This window comes from Cyanistes caeruleus, chromosome 9 (genome assembly GCF_971803275.1).
Source record: "Cyanistes caeruleus chromosome 9, bCyaCae1.hap1.1, whole genome shotgun sequence".
Taxonomy (NCBI): domain Eukaryota; kingdom Metazoa; phylum Chordata; class Aves; order Passeriformes; family Paridae; genus Cyanistes; species Cyanistes caeruleus.
The window spans coordinates 6,618,022-6,635,881 of record NC_141709.1 but is presented as its reverse complement, the minus strand read 5'-3'; the positions used below and the strand labels follow the sequence as shown (position 1 = coordinate 6,635,881).

The 17,860-nt window shown below is 46.2% G+C and overlaps 1 protein-coding gene across 1 annotated transcript in view; it reads right to left on the bottom strand.

Moving 5' to 3' along the window:
* The window catches only part of HMCN1 (hemicentin 1), a 172,970-nt gene that overhangs the window by 12,562 nt on the left and 142,548 nt on the right, over nt 1-17,860 (bottom strand). The window contains exons 72-98 of the mRNA XM_023931592.2: nt 17,067-17,208; nt 15,913-16,057; nt 15,064-15,191; nt 14,585-14,741; nt 14,286-14,407; nt 13,939-14,103; nt 13,653-13,760; nt 13,378-13,515; nt 13,120-13,254; nt 12,618-12,887; nt 11,961-12,151; nt 11,368-11,581; nt 10,764-10,898; nt 10,094-10,284; nt 9,535-9,616; nt 8,260-8,529; nt 7,593-7,763; nt 6,896-7,066; nt 5,771-5,941; nt 4,337-4,507; nt 4,005-4,175; nt 3,454-3,624; nt 3,085-3,234; nt 2,777-2,914; nt 2,329-2,450; nt 1,295-1,532; nt 131-193 (exon numbers count right to left, since the gene is read on the bottom strand). Coding sequence (XP_023787360.2) covers nt 131-193; nt 1,295-1,532; nt 2,329-2,450; nt 2,777-2,914; nt 3,085-3,234; nt 3,454-3,624; nt 4,005-4,175; nt 4,337-4,507; nt 5,771-5,941; nt 6,896-7,066; nt 7,593-7,763; nt 8,260-8,529; nt 9,535-9,616; nt 10,094-10,284; nt 10,764-10,898; nt 11,368-11,581; nt 11,961-12,151; nt 12,618-12,887; nt 13,120-13,254; nt 13,378-13,515; nt 13,653-13,760; nt 13,939-14,103; nt 14,286-14,407; nt 14,585-14,741; nt 15,064-15,191; nt 15,913-16,057; nt 17,067-17,208 — 4,330 coding nt within the window. The remainder of the gene's footprint in view (nt 1-130; nt 194-1,294; nt 1,533-2,328; nt 2,451-2,776; nt 2,915-3,084; nt 3,235-3,453; nt 3,625-4,004; nt 4,176-4,336; nt 4,508-5,770; nt 5,942-6,895; nt 7,067-7,592; nt 7,764-8,259; nt 8,530-9,534; nt 9,617-10,093; nt 10,285-10,763; nt 10,899-11,367; nt 11,582-11,960; nt 12,152-12,617; nt 12,888-13,119; nt 13,255-13,377; nt 13,516-13,652; nt 13,761-13,938; nt 14,104-14,285; nt 14,408-14,584; nt 14,742-15,063; nt 15,192-15,912; nt 16,058-17,066; nt 17,209-17,860) is intronic.

The following is a 17,860-nucleotide window of genomic DNA, read 5'->3' as shown; positions in this document are numbered from 1 at the left end:
TTTGAGCACCCTGGGCTAGTGGAAGGTGTCCCTGCCCATGGCAGTGGTGGAAATAGGGGATCTTTAAGGCCCCTTCCCACCCAAAGCACTCTAGGACTTCATGGTTACACCCACCCATGTCAGTCATTACCTGAGCAGTAAGGCCCAGAGGAGTCCAAAGCAAACCCCACAGGGCACTGGTTGCTCCGATCCCCTGTATAATAAAACAAACATGTGTTACTTGTGGATAGAAATATAGCCATTCCATTACTTTAACAGTAAGAATTGCAGCCCAGCAATTTTACAATATTTATTATATTTCAACACCAAAACAGAATCTTTTAAATCCAGCCTTTAGTGGTTTTTCTACTTTGGCACTAAAAGTCAGTATTGCTTGGCTTGTGCTGATTTGAATAACGTTGAACAGGTGTGTGGTGGTCCCCTTAGAGTGAGCTGTAAGTTCCATCCCAGCCTAATGCATCCTGGAAAGTTTCTTATTGAAAGAATAAAGACCATTCAGTTTTACTTCACAAAAAAGGATGACAATAGACCCAAACCGAAGAAATCAACATCTCACAGATCATAGGCCACTGTAGAAGAACACAACCATGTGCTACAAACTGCAGTGGAAAACTTAGGGAGAGACTCCTCAAAGGACACAGGGCTTTGGCTGCTTGAAAACTGAAATTTAAGAAACAAAATTTAAAAAGATCCCAAACACCAACATTAATTGTTGGAGGAAATAAGTGCAAGTTCAGTAGAGGTTTAGCCAGATCTAATCACAGGCATATCTTGACCCAGTGACTCCCTTTTATCAGATCTCTTTTTAAATTAGAAAAAAAAGTATTTGGTTTTCAAACTGTACTATGAGTCCCTAGTCTGGCCAAAATGGGGAAAACCTTATTTTACTTAATTTAGAATGTTGTTACTGAAAAGAAAACTGAGACAGGCAACTGCTCTGTTTCATTACTTCCAAACCAGAGTAATTTCTCTACTACTTAAAAAAAACAAACCCAAATAACATAAAAAAAGTAACAGGCCAGTTTGCTCATTAATTAGAGCTTCTCAATAGAAAATCTGCTCATATATATCCATGCCCATCCCCTTTGGTCACTCAGGTCCATAAAAGCCAGCAGTTAGCAATGCTAACTAATAGTGAATTTATGGGTACATCAAGACTTTCAGGTCCTGGGATCTACACTAAAGCTACCCGAGTTTTACAGAATTTCCTTTTGAGACTATGGGTGACTCAATGAATTCTAGAAAGAGAAGATACTCTTTTCCCCATTATTTCTGTGAGGGCCTAGAACAATACCTTTTGCAATGGAAGCCTGGATTTTGAAAGCCACAGCCTCCTCCAGCGGGTTGTACTCTGTTGTGATGGAGGCAGCATGCAGTGTTTGCACCAGGAAGGGCATCCTCCCCTTGGTGGAATCGTAGGTGATGGTGTGGTTCCACGTGTAGGGAACACTGACTCCATCTGCGGTGAAGAGGCGTGTGGAGTGTGCATGCAGCTGCCCAGGGCCTGTCTGGATGTAGTCCTCTGTGTAATCCTGCAACAGAACCCTGGTCATCAGCTGCTCCCACACCAGCACCACCTGGGCCTGTACTTCAGAGTTGTGAGATGCATTTAGAGAAAGGGGCTTATCTTAACCGCTGAACAAAGGGTATTGTACACACACAGGTCCTTTTCACTCTTATTTTAACTGTTGAATCTTAACACTGCCTGGTCTATTACTTTAAAAAAGATACAGAGCGATGTACTGAGGATCCTGATGATGGAAGCTACAGCAAAGGATTTCTAAAAAATATCTTACTCCTCAATAACAATCTTTTGAGGTCTAAACATTTGGCTTTTATTAGAAGTCAGATGCTAACAAATGTGCTAAATAAACAAGTGGTAAAGAAAAATTCTGCCACTGAAGAGGGATATAAATATTTGACATACTACATATTGCAGTCTTCCAAAATATCAACAACTTCGGGTATATTTATTACATGGTGGGATTAATACAGTAAAATACTGGTTGCCTGCTACTAAGTCAGAGAGGTTAAATGCGCACCTTTCTAGCTCTGCCCAAAGCAACACTGACACGCCAGACATCAGTAACTGCCCTGAAGATCCTCCTCAACACTACCTGCCAACATCTCAAACTCTTGTGAGACCAACACCACCCTCCTCTGAGAACTTTCTGCTTTCAAAGGCAACATCAGCACCATCAGTTCAACCAGGCACAAAAGAAGTCACATACAGCACAGCAGGTTTCAGAACTCAGTGTTTCCTGCTTTCCTCTGGGTGAGAGAAGTACAAATTCATGACAGCAGAGGTGGTACATAAAGCAGCTTTACCTTGACACTGACATCAGCCACTGACTGGAGCTGCAGCACGTGGCCACTCACAACAACATCCAGCAGCAAGGCCCCATCCGCGTCCAGGCCCCGTGCAATGTGCGTCATGCGCAGGATCTCACCTGGCAGTATAACAGCACACTGATTTATCACATGTTCCAAACACAGACTCCCAACAGCCACACTGAATTGAAACTGGAGTCTCTTGACCAGTTATTTATACTTACATTTTGTAAGGTGTACCATGATCATGAGAAAAAACATGACACATTTCAAACTACAGCTCTGAAAGATGGAATAAAGCCTCAGAAGGCCACAGTCAATCTGCAAATATTACTGTAAGCACAAGACCCAAATTTCAGCAATGGTCCTCTGCTGTCTTTTCAGAAATACAGCATCTATCTGGCTTACTGGACACAGAAAGAGCTGGTCTATCCCAGCAGCTCACCAGTTGCAAACTCCACTTGAGTTTCTCTCTTGAAGACAGCATCAGTGAGTGTAAACCCATTCATTGCTTCCCCAATTTCTTTGGCAGTTGTCCAATAAACTGGGCTGAGTATGGAAATGAGCTTTCTCATCGCTGGGCCTGAAGGAAACACCACAGAAAATTGGGGAGCTTTGATCTCATCACAGACCCATATACACAAGAGCTGAATATGAAGACCTAGAACTAGTGCAACCCTTCAAATTTAAACCAGAAGACCATAGGCATTGGTGTATTCAGAGAAAAAATTGATTAAAGTCAAAAAGGCCTACCAAGGGTCCGAGGGACGTTGGTGATCTTTGCCTGTATCACTCTGGTGTCAGAGTCCAGGCTGTCTGTTACTGTAGCATTCAGGAAAGCAATCCCAAATTCCACATCATTGATATTGCCAATGATGCTGCCCTTGGCACGTGCAGGCCCACCTGTGCAAGGGATGGGGGAGAGGCAAAACACAATCCCATGTGATATGCACTGTTAGGTATTGTAGGGGAGAGAGAAGTGAGCTTAAATTGCAGGGCAGATTTAAGCCCAAAAAATTAAATCACCCGGTCAACTGGCCAAGATGAGAGATAGCACCAGTGAAATCAGGAGAGCCACAGGCTTTCACCAACTGGCACTGTGTGTAGGCTGTAAATACTCACCAGGACACGCTTGGGTGTTGCACCTGGATATCTGGGAGGAGTCCCCAGGGCAAGGACGGCCACGATTTAATGGGGCTGGGCTGCTGCACAGGCGCACCCGGGTCTGCTCTCCTCCTCCACAGGAAGCAGAGCACTGACTCCATGACTGCCACTGCCCCCAGTTTCCATCCACTGCAGAATAAAGAGAGCAATTTTTCAATTTAAATACTTCAGGCTGCATCAGTTATGCTGAAGTCGATTCCTTTCTGGAGGAACCAAGGTTCTAAAGGAATAACTCAAAGGACAACAAAACCATTGTAACGGGCAGATGTGAACATTCTTGCCGTCAGAAACACAGAATCCCAGACGGGTTTGGGTTGGAAAGGACCTTAAAGGTCATCCTGTCCCACCCCCTGCCATGGGCAGTGACACCTTTCACTGTCCCAGGTTGCTCCAAGCCCCATCCAACCTGGCCTTGGACCCTTCCGTGGGTGGTCTACATCCATTATGTGGCATATACTCTGACGCCTTGCAGGGAAAGCTGCATTCCTGCTCCTGTTGTGAGCACTGACCTGGGCATAGGTCTGTGCTGCACCTCTGGATCTGCACATCAGCCCCAGCACAGGCCCTGCCGCCGCTGGCCGGGCGTGGGTTGTCACAACTTCGGTACCGCCTTGTCTGGCCCCCGCTACATGTCCGACTGCAAGTTCCCCAACTGCTCCATGGGCCCCAGTTGCCATGAACTGCAAGAGTAAGTCATATTTTATCTTCCTCGGGGATTTAAAACGAGACAGTCAATCTAGGAAAATACTTTTGTTGGAGAGTAACTTTTAAATTTTCTTTTCCCCACAAGAAAACAACCAAACCCAGAGAGCAGGTGAACAGCCCAACCCAAAGCACTTACCCGGGCAAGGATCACTGTTGCAAAAATCCATTTGTATGTCACTCCCCTCACACTTGTGTCCCCCGAACTGTGGGTCTGGGTCAGAGCAGTGGCGTGTCCTCTGCCTGCTGCCTCCCCCACAGGACACGCTGCAGGCACTCCAGCTACTCCACAGAGACCACTTCCCATCCACTGGAGAGAGAGGCATGGCAGTTACAGCCTCTGGCTCCAGGAGTAATACAGCACAGCAGTGCTACATCAGGGAAAACTGAACATGGATGTCACTGACTCTCTACAGCATCTCAGCTACTCAGGGATTTCTCCCTAGGGACCAGGGGTGCAGGTGGGTGAGAGCGTGACCAGGCCTGGCCATTTGGGGTGGGACCAGAACTCCCTATACCCTGGGCTGATCCCCCAGTGTGGGCAGCAAGGGAGGGGGGATTCTTCCCATCTGTCCTTCTCCTCAGGTGAGACCCCACCTGCACAGCTGCCTCCAGCCCTGGGGGCAGAAGCACAGGAAGAACATGGAGCTGCTGGAGAGAGTCCAGAGGAGGCACCAGAGCTGCTCCCAGGGCTGGAGCCCCTCTGCTCTGGAGCCAGCCTGGGAGAGCTGGACTGTTCATCTGGAGAAGAGAAGGCTCTAGGGAAACTTCAGAGCCCCTTGCAGTGCCTAAAGGAGCTCCGAGAGAGCTGGAGAGGGACTTGGGACAAGGGGAAATGGCTTCCCACTGCCAGAGGGCACGGTTAGATGGGATACTGGGACAGAAGTCTTCCCTGGGAAAGAGGGGAGGACCTGGCACAGGGTGCCCAGAGAAGCTGTGGCTGCCCCTGGATTCCTGGAAGTGTCCAAGGCCCGGCTGGATGGGGCTTGGAGCAACCTGAGATAGTGGAAGGTGCTTCTGCCCATGGCAGAGGTAAAATGAGATGGGCTCTATTAAAGTCCACCATCACAAGGTCAGTTCTCCCTTCTACTGCTCCTGGTCTCGATGAGGACTCGGTGCAGGGTCTGGCAAGGACAAAATAGAGCATGAAGCCAGAAGGCTCAGTCTGACATGTTGCACATTGCAATCCATGGAATTTCCCTCCACTATCCCTGCACTCAGCCAAATACAGAAGACCTATTTCAGAAATGTGATTTTTCCTATCCTCTCATGAAGCAGTCATTGAAATGTGGAAGAAAAGGATAAATGAATAACAGAATATAAGAAAATTTAAAAAATAAATAATTAGGAAACATATCATTTAACTATCAATAATTTAAAATGTGGCTTCTGTGAGGAAAAGCAACAAGGATAAGGAAAGAAATCCCATTTGTAGGCTCTACAGTAGATGCTAAGTAGTGACAGAGTCAGTGACAATAAAAAGCTTGAAGGGGAGTTTTTTCAGGGATTTCACAGAAACCATTAACCAAGACTGAAGCAGAACTGGGGAAGGGAAGGAGAAGTTTGGTCTCACCTGGGCAGCGCCGGCGGTAGCAGAGCTGGAGCTGAGTGTCAGGGCCCTGGCAGCGGGGGCCGCCGTGCGCTGGGGCCGGGCTGGCGCAGAGCCGCAGCCGCGTCTGGGTGCCCTTCCCGCACGTGGTGCTGCACTGCCCCCACGGCCCCCACAGGCTCCACTCGCCAGCCACTGCAACAGCACCACAGCTTGCACACTGCCCCACAACAGACACCTGGGGTATCCCTGATCCCCCCACACTGCCCCACAACAGACACCCAGGACGTCCCAAATCCCCCACAAAATGCCATGAGCAGTGGACGAAACAATCAGCACTTTGACAAGTGGAGATGGACCCTGTAACTTCTGTTTTTCGACTACATCACTTCATCACCACCATGGAGCATCAGAACTGAACACTTCATCAAATCTGGAGTTTTTCAATTCCCTTGGTAGGATGGAGGCCTGAGGAGGGCCAAAGCAGCCTGGCAAAAAGCTGCCAGAGAGCAGCAGCCAGAGCTGATTTTCCTGCCAAAACCTAGAGAAATGAGTCTCAGGTCCACGGATGAGTGTTTGGCATCACAGTGGCAACAGAGCCAGGGAAAAATGAAAAAATCAAACATTGCAAATTGTACAGAAGGGAACATGTCAGTGGTGAAGGCTCTGAATAAACTCTAAGTTGTCAAATATGGGAAATTCTCATGGAACAGGAAGGAAACCAGAACATTCAGGTAGCTGGGAGCAAAATGTGGCTAAAAATTATAACAATAGAGGAAAATGTACAGATAAAATCTTAAATTATTAACAATAATTTTTACATAACTTTAAATAGTTGGTTCTTATTTTAACTGGCTTAGCAGGAAAGGTTTAGCATACAAAGAATTTACACTGTGAGGACATGGGTAACAAGTACTGGAAAACATTAGAATACAAATTGATATTTTTACTGGTGTAAAAAAAAGAAGAAATTTCTGAGACTTCTTACACTTATTTCAATGATTCCTGTTTCCAAGAACTCATGCCATTCAATTAAAAAAAAAGTTATTAACAACAAACAATAAACTAAGATAACTTGGGTTTGGAGAGACAAAGAGACCTCTAAGAGAAGTCCCTCATGAAAATAAGGTTAAATTACTCTTTTCTTACCTGGGCAAGGCCTAAGATTGCACATGACTGACTCCAGAGTGCTACCCTCACAGGGCTTCCCTCCGTGCTGAACTGGTGGGTTACTGCAGGTCCTGCTCCTTGTCCTGTTCCCTTGGCCACAGCTCCTTGAACACTCTTCCCACAGCCCCCACTCCGACCAGCTCCCATCCACTAAGGGCCAGAAAAGCCAAGTTTTCATTAAATAATATTTTTGTGGTATTTATTGAAATTTTCTTTCCAAAATTAATAACAACTACTTAGAAAAATTAATCTTCCATAAAGATCTATGGTGACAAAAGTTCATTGTTTGGGCACTTAATGCAAGATACATTAAAAGTATCAATTCATTGCGGCTTTTCAGTACTTAAACAGGGTTTACAAAATAGAGGGAAGGAGACTTAGATAGGCAGACAGAGACAGGACACAGGGGAGAAGTTTTAAACTAAAAGAGGAGAAATTTAGATTAGGTATTTGGAAGGAATTGCTCTCTGTGAGGGTGAGAAGGCCCTGGAACAGGGTGCCCAGCGAAGCTGTGGCTGCCTCTGGATCCCTGGAAGTGTCCAAGGCTAGGCTGGAAGGGTTTGGAGCAATCTGGGGTAGTAGAAGATGTCCCTGTCCATGGCAGGGGGTGGCACTGGATGGAATTTCAGGTCCCTCCAACCCATACCCTTGTGGGATTGTGTGACTGCAGCAGTACCTGGGCAGGGCTGGCGGTGGCAGCTGCGCCGGTCGGTGTGGGGCCCTTGGCAGCCGCGGCCTCCGTTGGCTGGCACGGGGTTGTCGCACTGCCGGACGCGCTCCTGCACACCCTGGCCACAGGTGACACTGCATGCCTGCCATTCCAGCCAGCTGGAGAACCCACCGTGCACTGCAACAAGAGCAGGGATGCTGCTGGGCACTGCTGGTACCTACAGGTCCCTTAGGCCAACACAGAGAAGTGAAAACTGCACCTCCTGACCCTTGGAAATCCATCTCACTTCATGTCATTACTGTGCAAAAATCTCTTACCATAGTTCGAAGACAATTACTGCATATGCTCCTGAATGCTTTTCTTTAGAGACACAGTTCAGTCATGACTGTGTTCTGAGGATGGAATCTGGTTCAAGACCCTTTCATTATGATTTTTGTCTCTCACCCTCCACAGCCTCTGTCTCTCCCAACTGGCTGAAGAAATGGAAGAAAATTTAATGAAAGAGAATCCCACTCAAACATCAGACTAGGCTTACCTTACACCTAATACTTATAAAGTAGATAAGATCAAACATCTCATCCATAAAATGAATGATGAACCTTGACCACACTGGATCCAGATTAATGCTATCCTCTACCAGCTTCAAAGCCCCTCTGATGCTTTTTGCACCTACCCTGCACAGTCAGGGGCACTGTGACGAGGACGGATCCCAAGAGATTCCTGGCTATGCACTCGTACTCTGAGGTGTCCTCCCTCTGCAGCGCGGCGATGCGCAGGGAGCCGTTGGGCAGCAGGGTCACTCTGTCATTGCCCAGCACGGGCTGTCCCTGGCGGGACCAGCTGATGGTGGGAGGGGGCTCTCCTCTGGCCTGACAGTCCAGCACCGCCGTGGCACCGGCTTCCAGCATGGTCCCCATCGGTTCAACAGTGATGACTGGGGGGCCTGGGAGAGAAAGGGTTCTTTGGGCAACAGCACATGGGCACAGGCTTGATTTAGCATTAAAGTGAGTGCAGAGAAGTCAGCTTACTTTGATTAAAATTATTATTGTTGATCCCCTGCCAGCAAAATAGAAACACAGAATCCTTAAGGTTGGAAAAGACCTGTCAGATCACCAAGTTCAACCATCAACACAACACCACCACTGATGTTCACCACTAAACCATGTCCCCAAGTGCCACCAAACAGACACATGTTACAATGCCAACAATAAGATGGTTTGAACATGCAGCAATCTGAGGACTAAAGCAGCAATTAAGGCCAAGCTACAAGTGCATATGCTCTTCTTTATTGCTAAAATGGGTTGTTTTTCATAAAACCCACAGGAAGGCGTTAATATTCATGTCCAGAAACAACTGAGGGGTAAGAACAGACCCGCACTGCTTGAGTCTACAGTAGGAAGGGCATGCCTAGAAAATTTTCCAACTAGTAAAGAAAAACTCTAACATATCTTTTTTGCCAAAAATAAAATATTGTCAGTGAGAATTAGGATTCACCTCATGTAACTCTATATGTTGAGAGTCTAGTTTATTCCAGTTGTATTGAGTGAACTGAGAGAAACAGGCCCCTTCGGAGAGTGATTCAGCTCATTCCATACTGGTTTCTATGATGAGGCTCAACCACCCTTTACATCCCTCTCTTCTTTGACCAATCACAGCTTAGACTAGACTCTCAAACATTCATGATGAAGATGCCCAGAGAAGTTCTTGCCTGCCTCATCTCTGTAAGTGTTCAAGGAGCAACCAGCTCTAGTGGAAGCTCTGCCCACAGCAGATGATCTTTAAAGACCCTTCTAACCCAAGCCATTCTACAATTCCATGGAAGAGGAAATGAGTCCAAACCTCCAGGGCACTGCCCAATCTGCAACACTTCCCCCAGGAGCTGTTTGCACCTCCCCACAGACAGGTTTTCCCTCCCTTAAGAGGCATTAAGCCTCCCTTTGAGCCTTACTCTGCAGGGTCAGTGTCAGGCTGCGCTCCACAACACCCACATCGTTGGTCGCCACGCACTTGTAGTCACCAGCATCTTCATTCTGAGGAACAAAACAGGGGCTCAGTCTACAGGGCCCTTCCTGGCAGGGAATTTTAACTCAAATTCAAAATGCAGACATGAGTTCATGGGGGAAAAATATGAGTCTTGCTGCCCAGATTAACAATTTTGATTTAGAATAAGAGATTTGGACATGGAAAATGCAATTGCTTTTCAGCTGTCCCATAGAACCCAGGCTTTTTTAAGGCAAAGAGTAAAGGTGCTATTTAACTGGTCATGACCAGGATCTCACAAACCAATAATTAATATGTGAATTCAGTCCTTCTGACAAACAGGGAGAACTCTAACCTCCTGGTTTTTGCCTCAATAATTTGAATCGTACTAGTCTTAATTAAAACATCTGTTAAAGGTAAAAGCAAAAAAGGATAAATGTCTAGCCTGACTCTTTCAAATCAGTATCAGGAATACCTTTATCAATCAAGTTCAAGGCAGACACTCAAAGTACCGGGGCATGACTCACCACAGTGCCATAGATAGCAAGGGAACCATTAACAAGCTGTTGGATCCTGTTGCTAATCTGAACTCCTACTCCTTTTTTGCTCCACTGGATGGTTGGAGGAGGATCTCCCCTGACTTCACAATTCAACATGGCATTGCCACCCAAGGGCTCAATTCGGCTGGAGGGATAATCCCCTTTGAAGACTGGAGGCTCTGAAAAAACAAGGGATGGCAGAGAAATAGTAGAGCCAAAATGAAGTGTTCCTAATGATAACTGCTGGCAGGGATCACTCGCCTCACACTTTCTGAAAGGGGTATTTCAACCAGTTTGGATTTTTCCCATTTAGCCATTGGCAAGGTATTATATACTAGGGGGAATGGCTTTAAAATGACAGCAGGCAGGTTCAAATTGGATATTCGGGAGAAATTCTCTCTGTGAGGGTGGTGAGACCCCTGGCACACGTTGCCCAGAGAAGATGTGGCTGCCCCTGGATCCCTGTAAGTGTCTAAGGCCAGACTGGACAGGGCTTGGAGCACCCTGGGCTAGTGGAAGGTGTCCCTGCCCATGGAAGAGGGTGGCACTGGATGAGTTTTAAGGTCCCTTCCACCCATTCCATTGTGATTCCACTATCCAAACCCTGTGGTTACAGGGAGCTGTCCAGCAACGACCTCAACTGTTTTATTTCACATACCTTTGACATACACAAAGCCAATGGCCTTGATGGAGCCCACTGTGTTCTCTGCAGAGCATACATAGGTGCCAGAGTCCTCCTTGGACACCCTCTCGATGAGCAGCTCACTGTGCCCATTGACATTGTCATACTGTGCTGGAAGGAGAGCAGGAAAAGGGTCATCCAGGGATTGAAATATACACAGCTCACAGGAGTGTTTGAATCTGTGCACTCTCTGCAGCACAGCTCAGAGGCCCTGTGCATCCCTGAGACATTCCAGGAACGCACAGAAAGTTACTGCTGTGACACTCGCCCATGTGCACCTATTCACTTCAGCTGCCCCTTAATTTCAAGCATCTGTTCCTTGGATGCTGAGTAAATATCATCAGGTATTATTTTTTTTAGTGTGCTACATTATTGGCTACAGAAGAGGGACCTTTTTTAATTGCCTTCCTTACAGCTTTGTCTCAGAGGCAGTTTAATTACATGACTGCATAACACTAAAGATATTCCTCATACAATTACTAACAGTATATTCCAGCCAGAATTTTGTTCTTCCCTGCCCTAAACTGCAATGCTGGACGGGGGAAAAAAATCTGCAGCCAAATGGCCATCAGGGACTCACCTGGAATGATGTTATTGTTAAAGGTCCACGTTATTCTGGGGACAGGTATCCCAGTTGCTTTGCAGGTTAACCTGAGCTGTTCTCCTTTGGTCAAGGCTATGTCTCCAGGCAGTTCAGTGAAAGCTGGGAGCACGTGAACTGTCAGGGTGACCATATGTGTGTCCTCCCCAGCAGCATTGGTGGCAATGCAGGTGTAACTGCCAGAGTCTTCGGGCTAGAAGGAAACATGGTGGAAAATTTCAGCTGGGATATATCTCACAGCTCAGATATATCCTACAGCACATGCCACTCGTATCATAAGTTATATATAAGAGAATTTTGAAAGGCTTGGAACAAGCATTCAGCAGAAATGCTCAGCTGAGCTCGTCCACTTCCCTAAATTTGAAGGATGACTAACACTTCTTTTTACCCTTCCTGAGCATTTACCACTACAAATTCTTCATCGATTTTACTCCCCAGTGGAAAATGAAAACTTTTATAATGATTTTGGAACGTTAAGAACAAGGAATCAAAATTAAAACAATGACTAACCCAGAAGTGGATCTTATCACTGCCAAATGTGTCCAGTAATAGTTTAGATTTAGGGAACTTACCACAACATTGACCAAAATGAGGTCTCCACCAGGCACAGTCTGGAATTTTCCCACTGTGTCCCTTAACAGCGTGTTGTTCCTCCTCCAGTTAATTGTTGGTGTTGGGATCCCCTCAGCCACACAGGACAGAACAGCCTGGGAACTCTCCATGACTGTGTACTGCGTATCTGTGCTGCGGATCCTGGGTGGAACTGTGGGGAGGTCATGAGAAACATTTCTTCTGGGTATTATCCAAGCACAACATTGGACTGAAGAAAACCCTTGCCTGGACCTTCTGGATTGTCCATCTCCATCAATGACTGTGTGCCAAAATTCAAGAAACTGACCAATATTACAACTTAGTAGCGCTCCCCTGTATTAAGGAGCACAATTTTCCTTAACTCCTCCTGTACATCCCTAGCTCCTTACTCACTGTGGTGTCACACTGGTAACACACATCGTTTCTCTACAGTCCCACTTATCATGGAATCACGGGATGGTTTGGGCTGGAAGGGACTTTTAGAGCTCATCTCATTTCAACCCCCTACTGAGCACAGGGACACCTTCCACTCTACCCCAGGTTGCTCCAAGCCACATCCAGCCTGTGGATGTGGAGTCCTCAGCCTGTCTGGACCAGCTGTTGCAGTGCAACCTACCCTCCCAGGAAGAGTTCCTTACCGTGCACAGTGAGCTCCATGTTGGAGGTGGTGGATCCTGCAGGATTTGCTGCTGTGCAGGTGTAGCGGCCGCTGTCCCCGGGCTGCACAAACAGGATCTGCAGAGCTCCCGTGCTCAGGATTCTCCTTCGCATGGACTCTGTTATCTGCTGTCCATCCTTATGCCAGCTGATCTCTGGCCCAGGGTAGCCTTCAGCCTCACACTGCAGAGTGACAGACTGATCAACAGCAACAACATATTCCTCCACGTAGGACTTGATAACAGGAGGAACTGAAAGAAACAAAGACAATCATTAAAAGAATTATATGGTGTAAGAAGAAAGGAACACTTTAGTTCTTAGTGAAAATAACTCTAAAAGCATATACTAAACTAGACATCTAACTAAAGGGAATAAACCTCCTGGGATCTGTTCAGTGTCGCATCAAACAGGAAAGCACTAGGTCCCTTTCTATTGCTCAGAATTGTGTTTGGACCAAGAGAAGGCATTTAAAAGGTAATTTACCTTGAACTTTCAGCTTGATCTTCCCCAGAGCAGTGCCAGCTGGATTCTGAGCAACACACATGTAAGTGCCAGCATCTTCCACAGCTGCTCTGGCAATCTGCAAACTGCCACTTGGCTGGACCATGTAACTGTTCCCTAAAACAAATATAATCAAAGTATTGGTTTGGTGTTTGGTTTTAAATAAATGGCAAGGAGAAACACAAGTTTCAGAAAAGAAAATGGGCATCTGTGTCACAGGAACAGGCTTTGGGAGGGTACCTGTGCTGATGATGTTGATGCCCTCCTTCTGCCACGTGATCACAGGCAGAGGACTGCCCGTGGCCTCGCAGGGCAACACAATGGGATTGTTCACAATGACATCCAACGTCCTCAGCTGGGCCTGGATAACAGGTGGCTCTGTGGAATGAAAAAGGGAAAAGCATAACATTCAGGGCTAGGAAAATACAGAAGAGCACTAAAATTGTACAACCTGAGCAGGCTGAAGTAGCACCACTGGCTGCCAGAACAGCCTTGCTCATCAGCCTCCAGCTTACCCTGCACAAGCAGAGTGATGTGCCTGTGGGCAGAGCCCGCAGCGTTCCGGGCCACGCAAGTGTACCTGCCCCCATGGGCCAGCTGGGCAGAGGGGATCTCCACAGCTCCTGGGGCAGAGAGAGCACCACAACATGCAGAGCATCCTCAAGGCACAGGTGCTCCCTTACAGCATCCCTCACTTCATTCCAAGCCATCAGAGAGGAGATCTTCTGGGGATTGTTTGCATTTCTGTAATTCATTACTTACGGATGTGCCTGATTGTACTAATTTCCTGCAGCACATTACCTGAAGAGAGAATTCTGTAGCCATCTCCTCTGGGAAGCAATTTAATGCCATTTTTGGTCCAATGAACTGAGGGCACAGGAACACCAGAGGCAGTGCAGGAAACCACGACTGGAGACAGCTTTGTTACCAGGAGCTCTGTGGCTTCATCTGCTATGGATGGGGGCACTGAAAATCAAGAGCAGGGTAAAGGTTACTTACCCACATTAATTTGTTATAAATTCTTGGAAATACCAGAGACTTATGGATATCAGTATCAAACAGGAATGAAATAAACTCTCATCTCAACATTGGAACACCCCAAAGGAGTTCTGGGTGCCACACAAATGTAATAGCAATATCCCCTCTACCTTGAACAGTGAGATCAATTGCCCTTTGATCTTCTCCTGCATCATTTGATACAGAGCACTCATAGACAGCAGTGTCATCCACAGTGGGAGAAATGATTACTAAGGAACCTGAAGACAGAAGTCTGAACAAAGAAAAAAGAAAGTAAAAGCTATTGAAATACTTCTTTCCTTCTCAGGTAATCAGCCCACTGAATTTGCTGGCTAGACAAGGTAGTGTTTAAGCACAGATAGATTTTTCAAGTGCCAAAATCATCCCTGAAAACCTAAAACCCACAGCAAAAAAAAGAAACACCTTTCACCTGTATGTATTCTGGTTCTGGTCAATATGAAGTAGATGCCCATTCTTTTTCCAGCTAATTGCTGGTTTAGGAATTCCGGTGGCTTCACAAGGCAAAGTGGTTTGCACATTTACGGTAACTGTGATATTCGTCTGCCCAGGAGCAATAGCTGGAGGAACTAAGGACAAAAAAGCCTAATTATTTAGAATAACTATAACTATATATATATATATATTTGTGTGTATGTATATATATATATATATATATTTGTGTGTGTGTATGTGTATATATATCTGTATATATATATATGTATATGTATCTGTATATAGATATATATGTGTGTGTATATATGTGTGTGTGTGTATATATATATATATATATGTATATACATTTCTCCCCCTATTTTTTTAACCAGAGCAGCTAAGAAGGGGCTAAACTGAAACTGCCTCTGGCAGAAGAAACCTGCCATCAGTGGATTCAGTGGCAGCCCCAGGCTTTACCGAGGACGTGCAGGTCAATGCGCTGGCGCTCGCTGCCTGCGGCGTTGGTGGCCATGCACACGTATCTGCCCGTATCAGCCACCTGCGCCCAGGGGATGTGCAGGGACCCATCCTCCAACACCGAGTACCTGCAACAAGTGCAAATGGTGCTGCCCACCATCCATCAACAGGGCACACTGGCAGTGCAGAGGAAGAGATGACTCAGAGAACACAATCAATGGCCTAAATGAGGCATGCATTAATTGGAGCACAGAGTTTTCTAACTTATTTCACTCTTACACAACACATCCATTTCCCACAGAAACAATGAAATCTGGCTGACATGGTGATTTCACATAAACGATACTGGATTTACAGAAAACAGCCAACCCCATTTTTTATGGTTTCTCATTTAACCTTAAAAAAACTTAAATAATGCCTGTACTTTTTCTTTGCAATATAAAAGAATTCCTTAACATTTATTCAGTTCTAGAAAATGCCAAACTATTTCCTTACAAAATAGTCAGGAAACAGAAAGTATTCACTATAATAAAAGTTGGTACTAGAACATGTATAGAAAGTTACATGAAATACAGAATAGCTTTTGGTCTGCATGAAATTGCTTGTCTGCATCCCAAAACTCTGTGTACATATAACAATGTAAAGATATTTCACATTTCTTATTCAAAATCTCTAATGTCAGAATAATTATATTTAGTTGCCAACGTTTTTTTATCTTTAACAACAAAAAGGTGAAACGTTTGGTGCTGCTATTTTTCTCTAGAACAATTTAATGTCTAATTAAGTTTCTGTAATAAATACATTCTTAAGTAGCAATGAAGAATATTTATGCTAAATTCTGGGCAATACCTGGAATTATTTCCAGTAAAAACAGCCCCATCCTTCCTCCAGGTGATCCTGGGGGCTGGGACTCCTTCTGCAGCACACTCCAGCAGGGCAGAGGTGTTGATGTGCACCATGGCGGTCTGGGGGCTGCTCCGGATCGTGGGAGCCACTGCAAAGGAGAATTGCTGATGATACAAAGGAAGTAACTCTACATTGCAATGATTGAAACTGAACAAATGAAAAGAGTTGCAGCAGCAGGTCTGGGCTCACTGCAAAGACAGGAACAAGTTTCTTACCATTCTGGGTGACGGTAATTGCCAAGGTGCAGCAGGGAAGGAGAAAGAAAAGTTTAGGCTGAAATGCACTGCAAAGGTCAGCTCTGCAAGCTACTGCAAAGGGTATCACTGAGCTAAAACAGTGGGATTTCAGCACATGGAATTCAGCAAGCTAAGGCTGTGGGGTCATCCTCTCTTCCTGATTACACACTAAGGAGAAAAAAGGACTTTAGCTGGACTAGGTAAGGCCAGTCATTGGGAGCACAGTGTAAGGCAGGGCCCACACGACAGGGCTGGAAACCAAATAGAAAAAAGGGGGAAAGGTTCCTTCCAGTCACCTGAGCGTGAAAGTAGAATAGCTTCTCATCAGCCTAGAGGTGAGAACATAAAAAGGTTTAAAATGGAGCTCAGGGCTCTGGTAGCACAGGACAAGTATCAAGTGTAAAGCTGCTCAAGCTCTCTCCTCTCTAGGCACAGAGAAGCTGCCACAGCTCTCAAGTAACGTGTTAAACCAGCTGTGAAACCTTGTCCCCAAGGCATCAGTCAAATGCTTCAAAGAATTGCTCTGGGTTTGTCCAAGAGCATGTGCCAGTTGTGGATATGGGTGTTCACTCTGGATGTATCCTGACTTCGTGTCAGGATGATGGCTGGATGCAGCCTCTGCTCGCAGGAAACGCAGATGGACAGAGAGTGAGCCATGGCAAGTGCCCAGCAGGTCCCTTAATCTGGGAGCCAGCTGTGGGCTCAGCAGTGGGACATAAGGCCATGCACATGTTTTGGACACGGCCTGAGTGGACAACGTATGGCTAGAAAGCGACCACAAATGCTCAGTCCTTGCTGCCTGAACTCCTGCAGAAATTCCATGCAAAGCCCAAGCTGCCCAAGGCTGTTCCATGACATTACCGTGCACTGCCAGCAGGAACTCCCTGGTGGTTTCCCCTGCCACATTCCTGGCCACACAGGTGTATCTGGCACTGTCACCCAGCTCGGCGTTGTTGATCTGCAGGTACCTCCCACTGGACAGGATCCGCAGCCGGGGGCCTCCCTGCGGGTACACACAGACACAGGCAGGGGTTTAGAGCTTCACTGCTGGCCTCTCCTGAGCACAGAACATCCTTCCACTGCACAGCAATGAATGCCAGGAGAGAAGGGCACCAATAAACCAGGGACTGAACTCACTGCTGCCTTTATATCCCTGAAAAGAAGACGGTAAAGAAAGCTTTTAAAACTTAGCATTGCTTACTAGTTCTCCATTGAAACCCCTACTGTGGCTCGTGCTTGAAGAAGGCAGGTGTTACAGAGCCAAAGGGCTCTGGAGTTTTTATGGAAAGGGGCACTTAATAAGAACACGATTAATTTAATTTATCTTGTTATCTATGCACACTATAGGCAGAAGGAATCTAAGTTTGTCTACGCTGTTCTTCCAGCATCACAGTCAGGCTTAGCCAGCTCAGTTTACCATCCAGGAGTTCACCAGCCAGCAGTTCTGGGCACAGGCTGCCCCTCTTCCCAGCCCTGCAGTGACTCCACAGGCCCTGCCCAGAGCCAGTTCAGTAAGAGCTTTACCACACCCAGCCTGGGTTGTGTCTGCATCAATCACTGACAGCAACATCAGCTACAAGTGCTCAGAGACCTGAATGGATAAAAAGCAGCAGGAAAAAAAGTACAAACTTAGCTTTCCCACTATGTGCTACCCA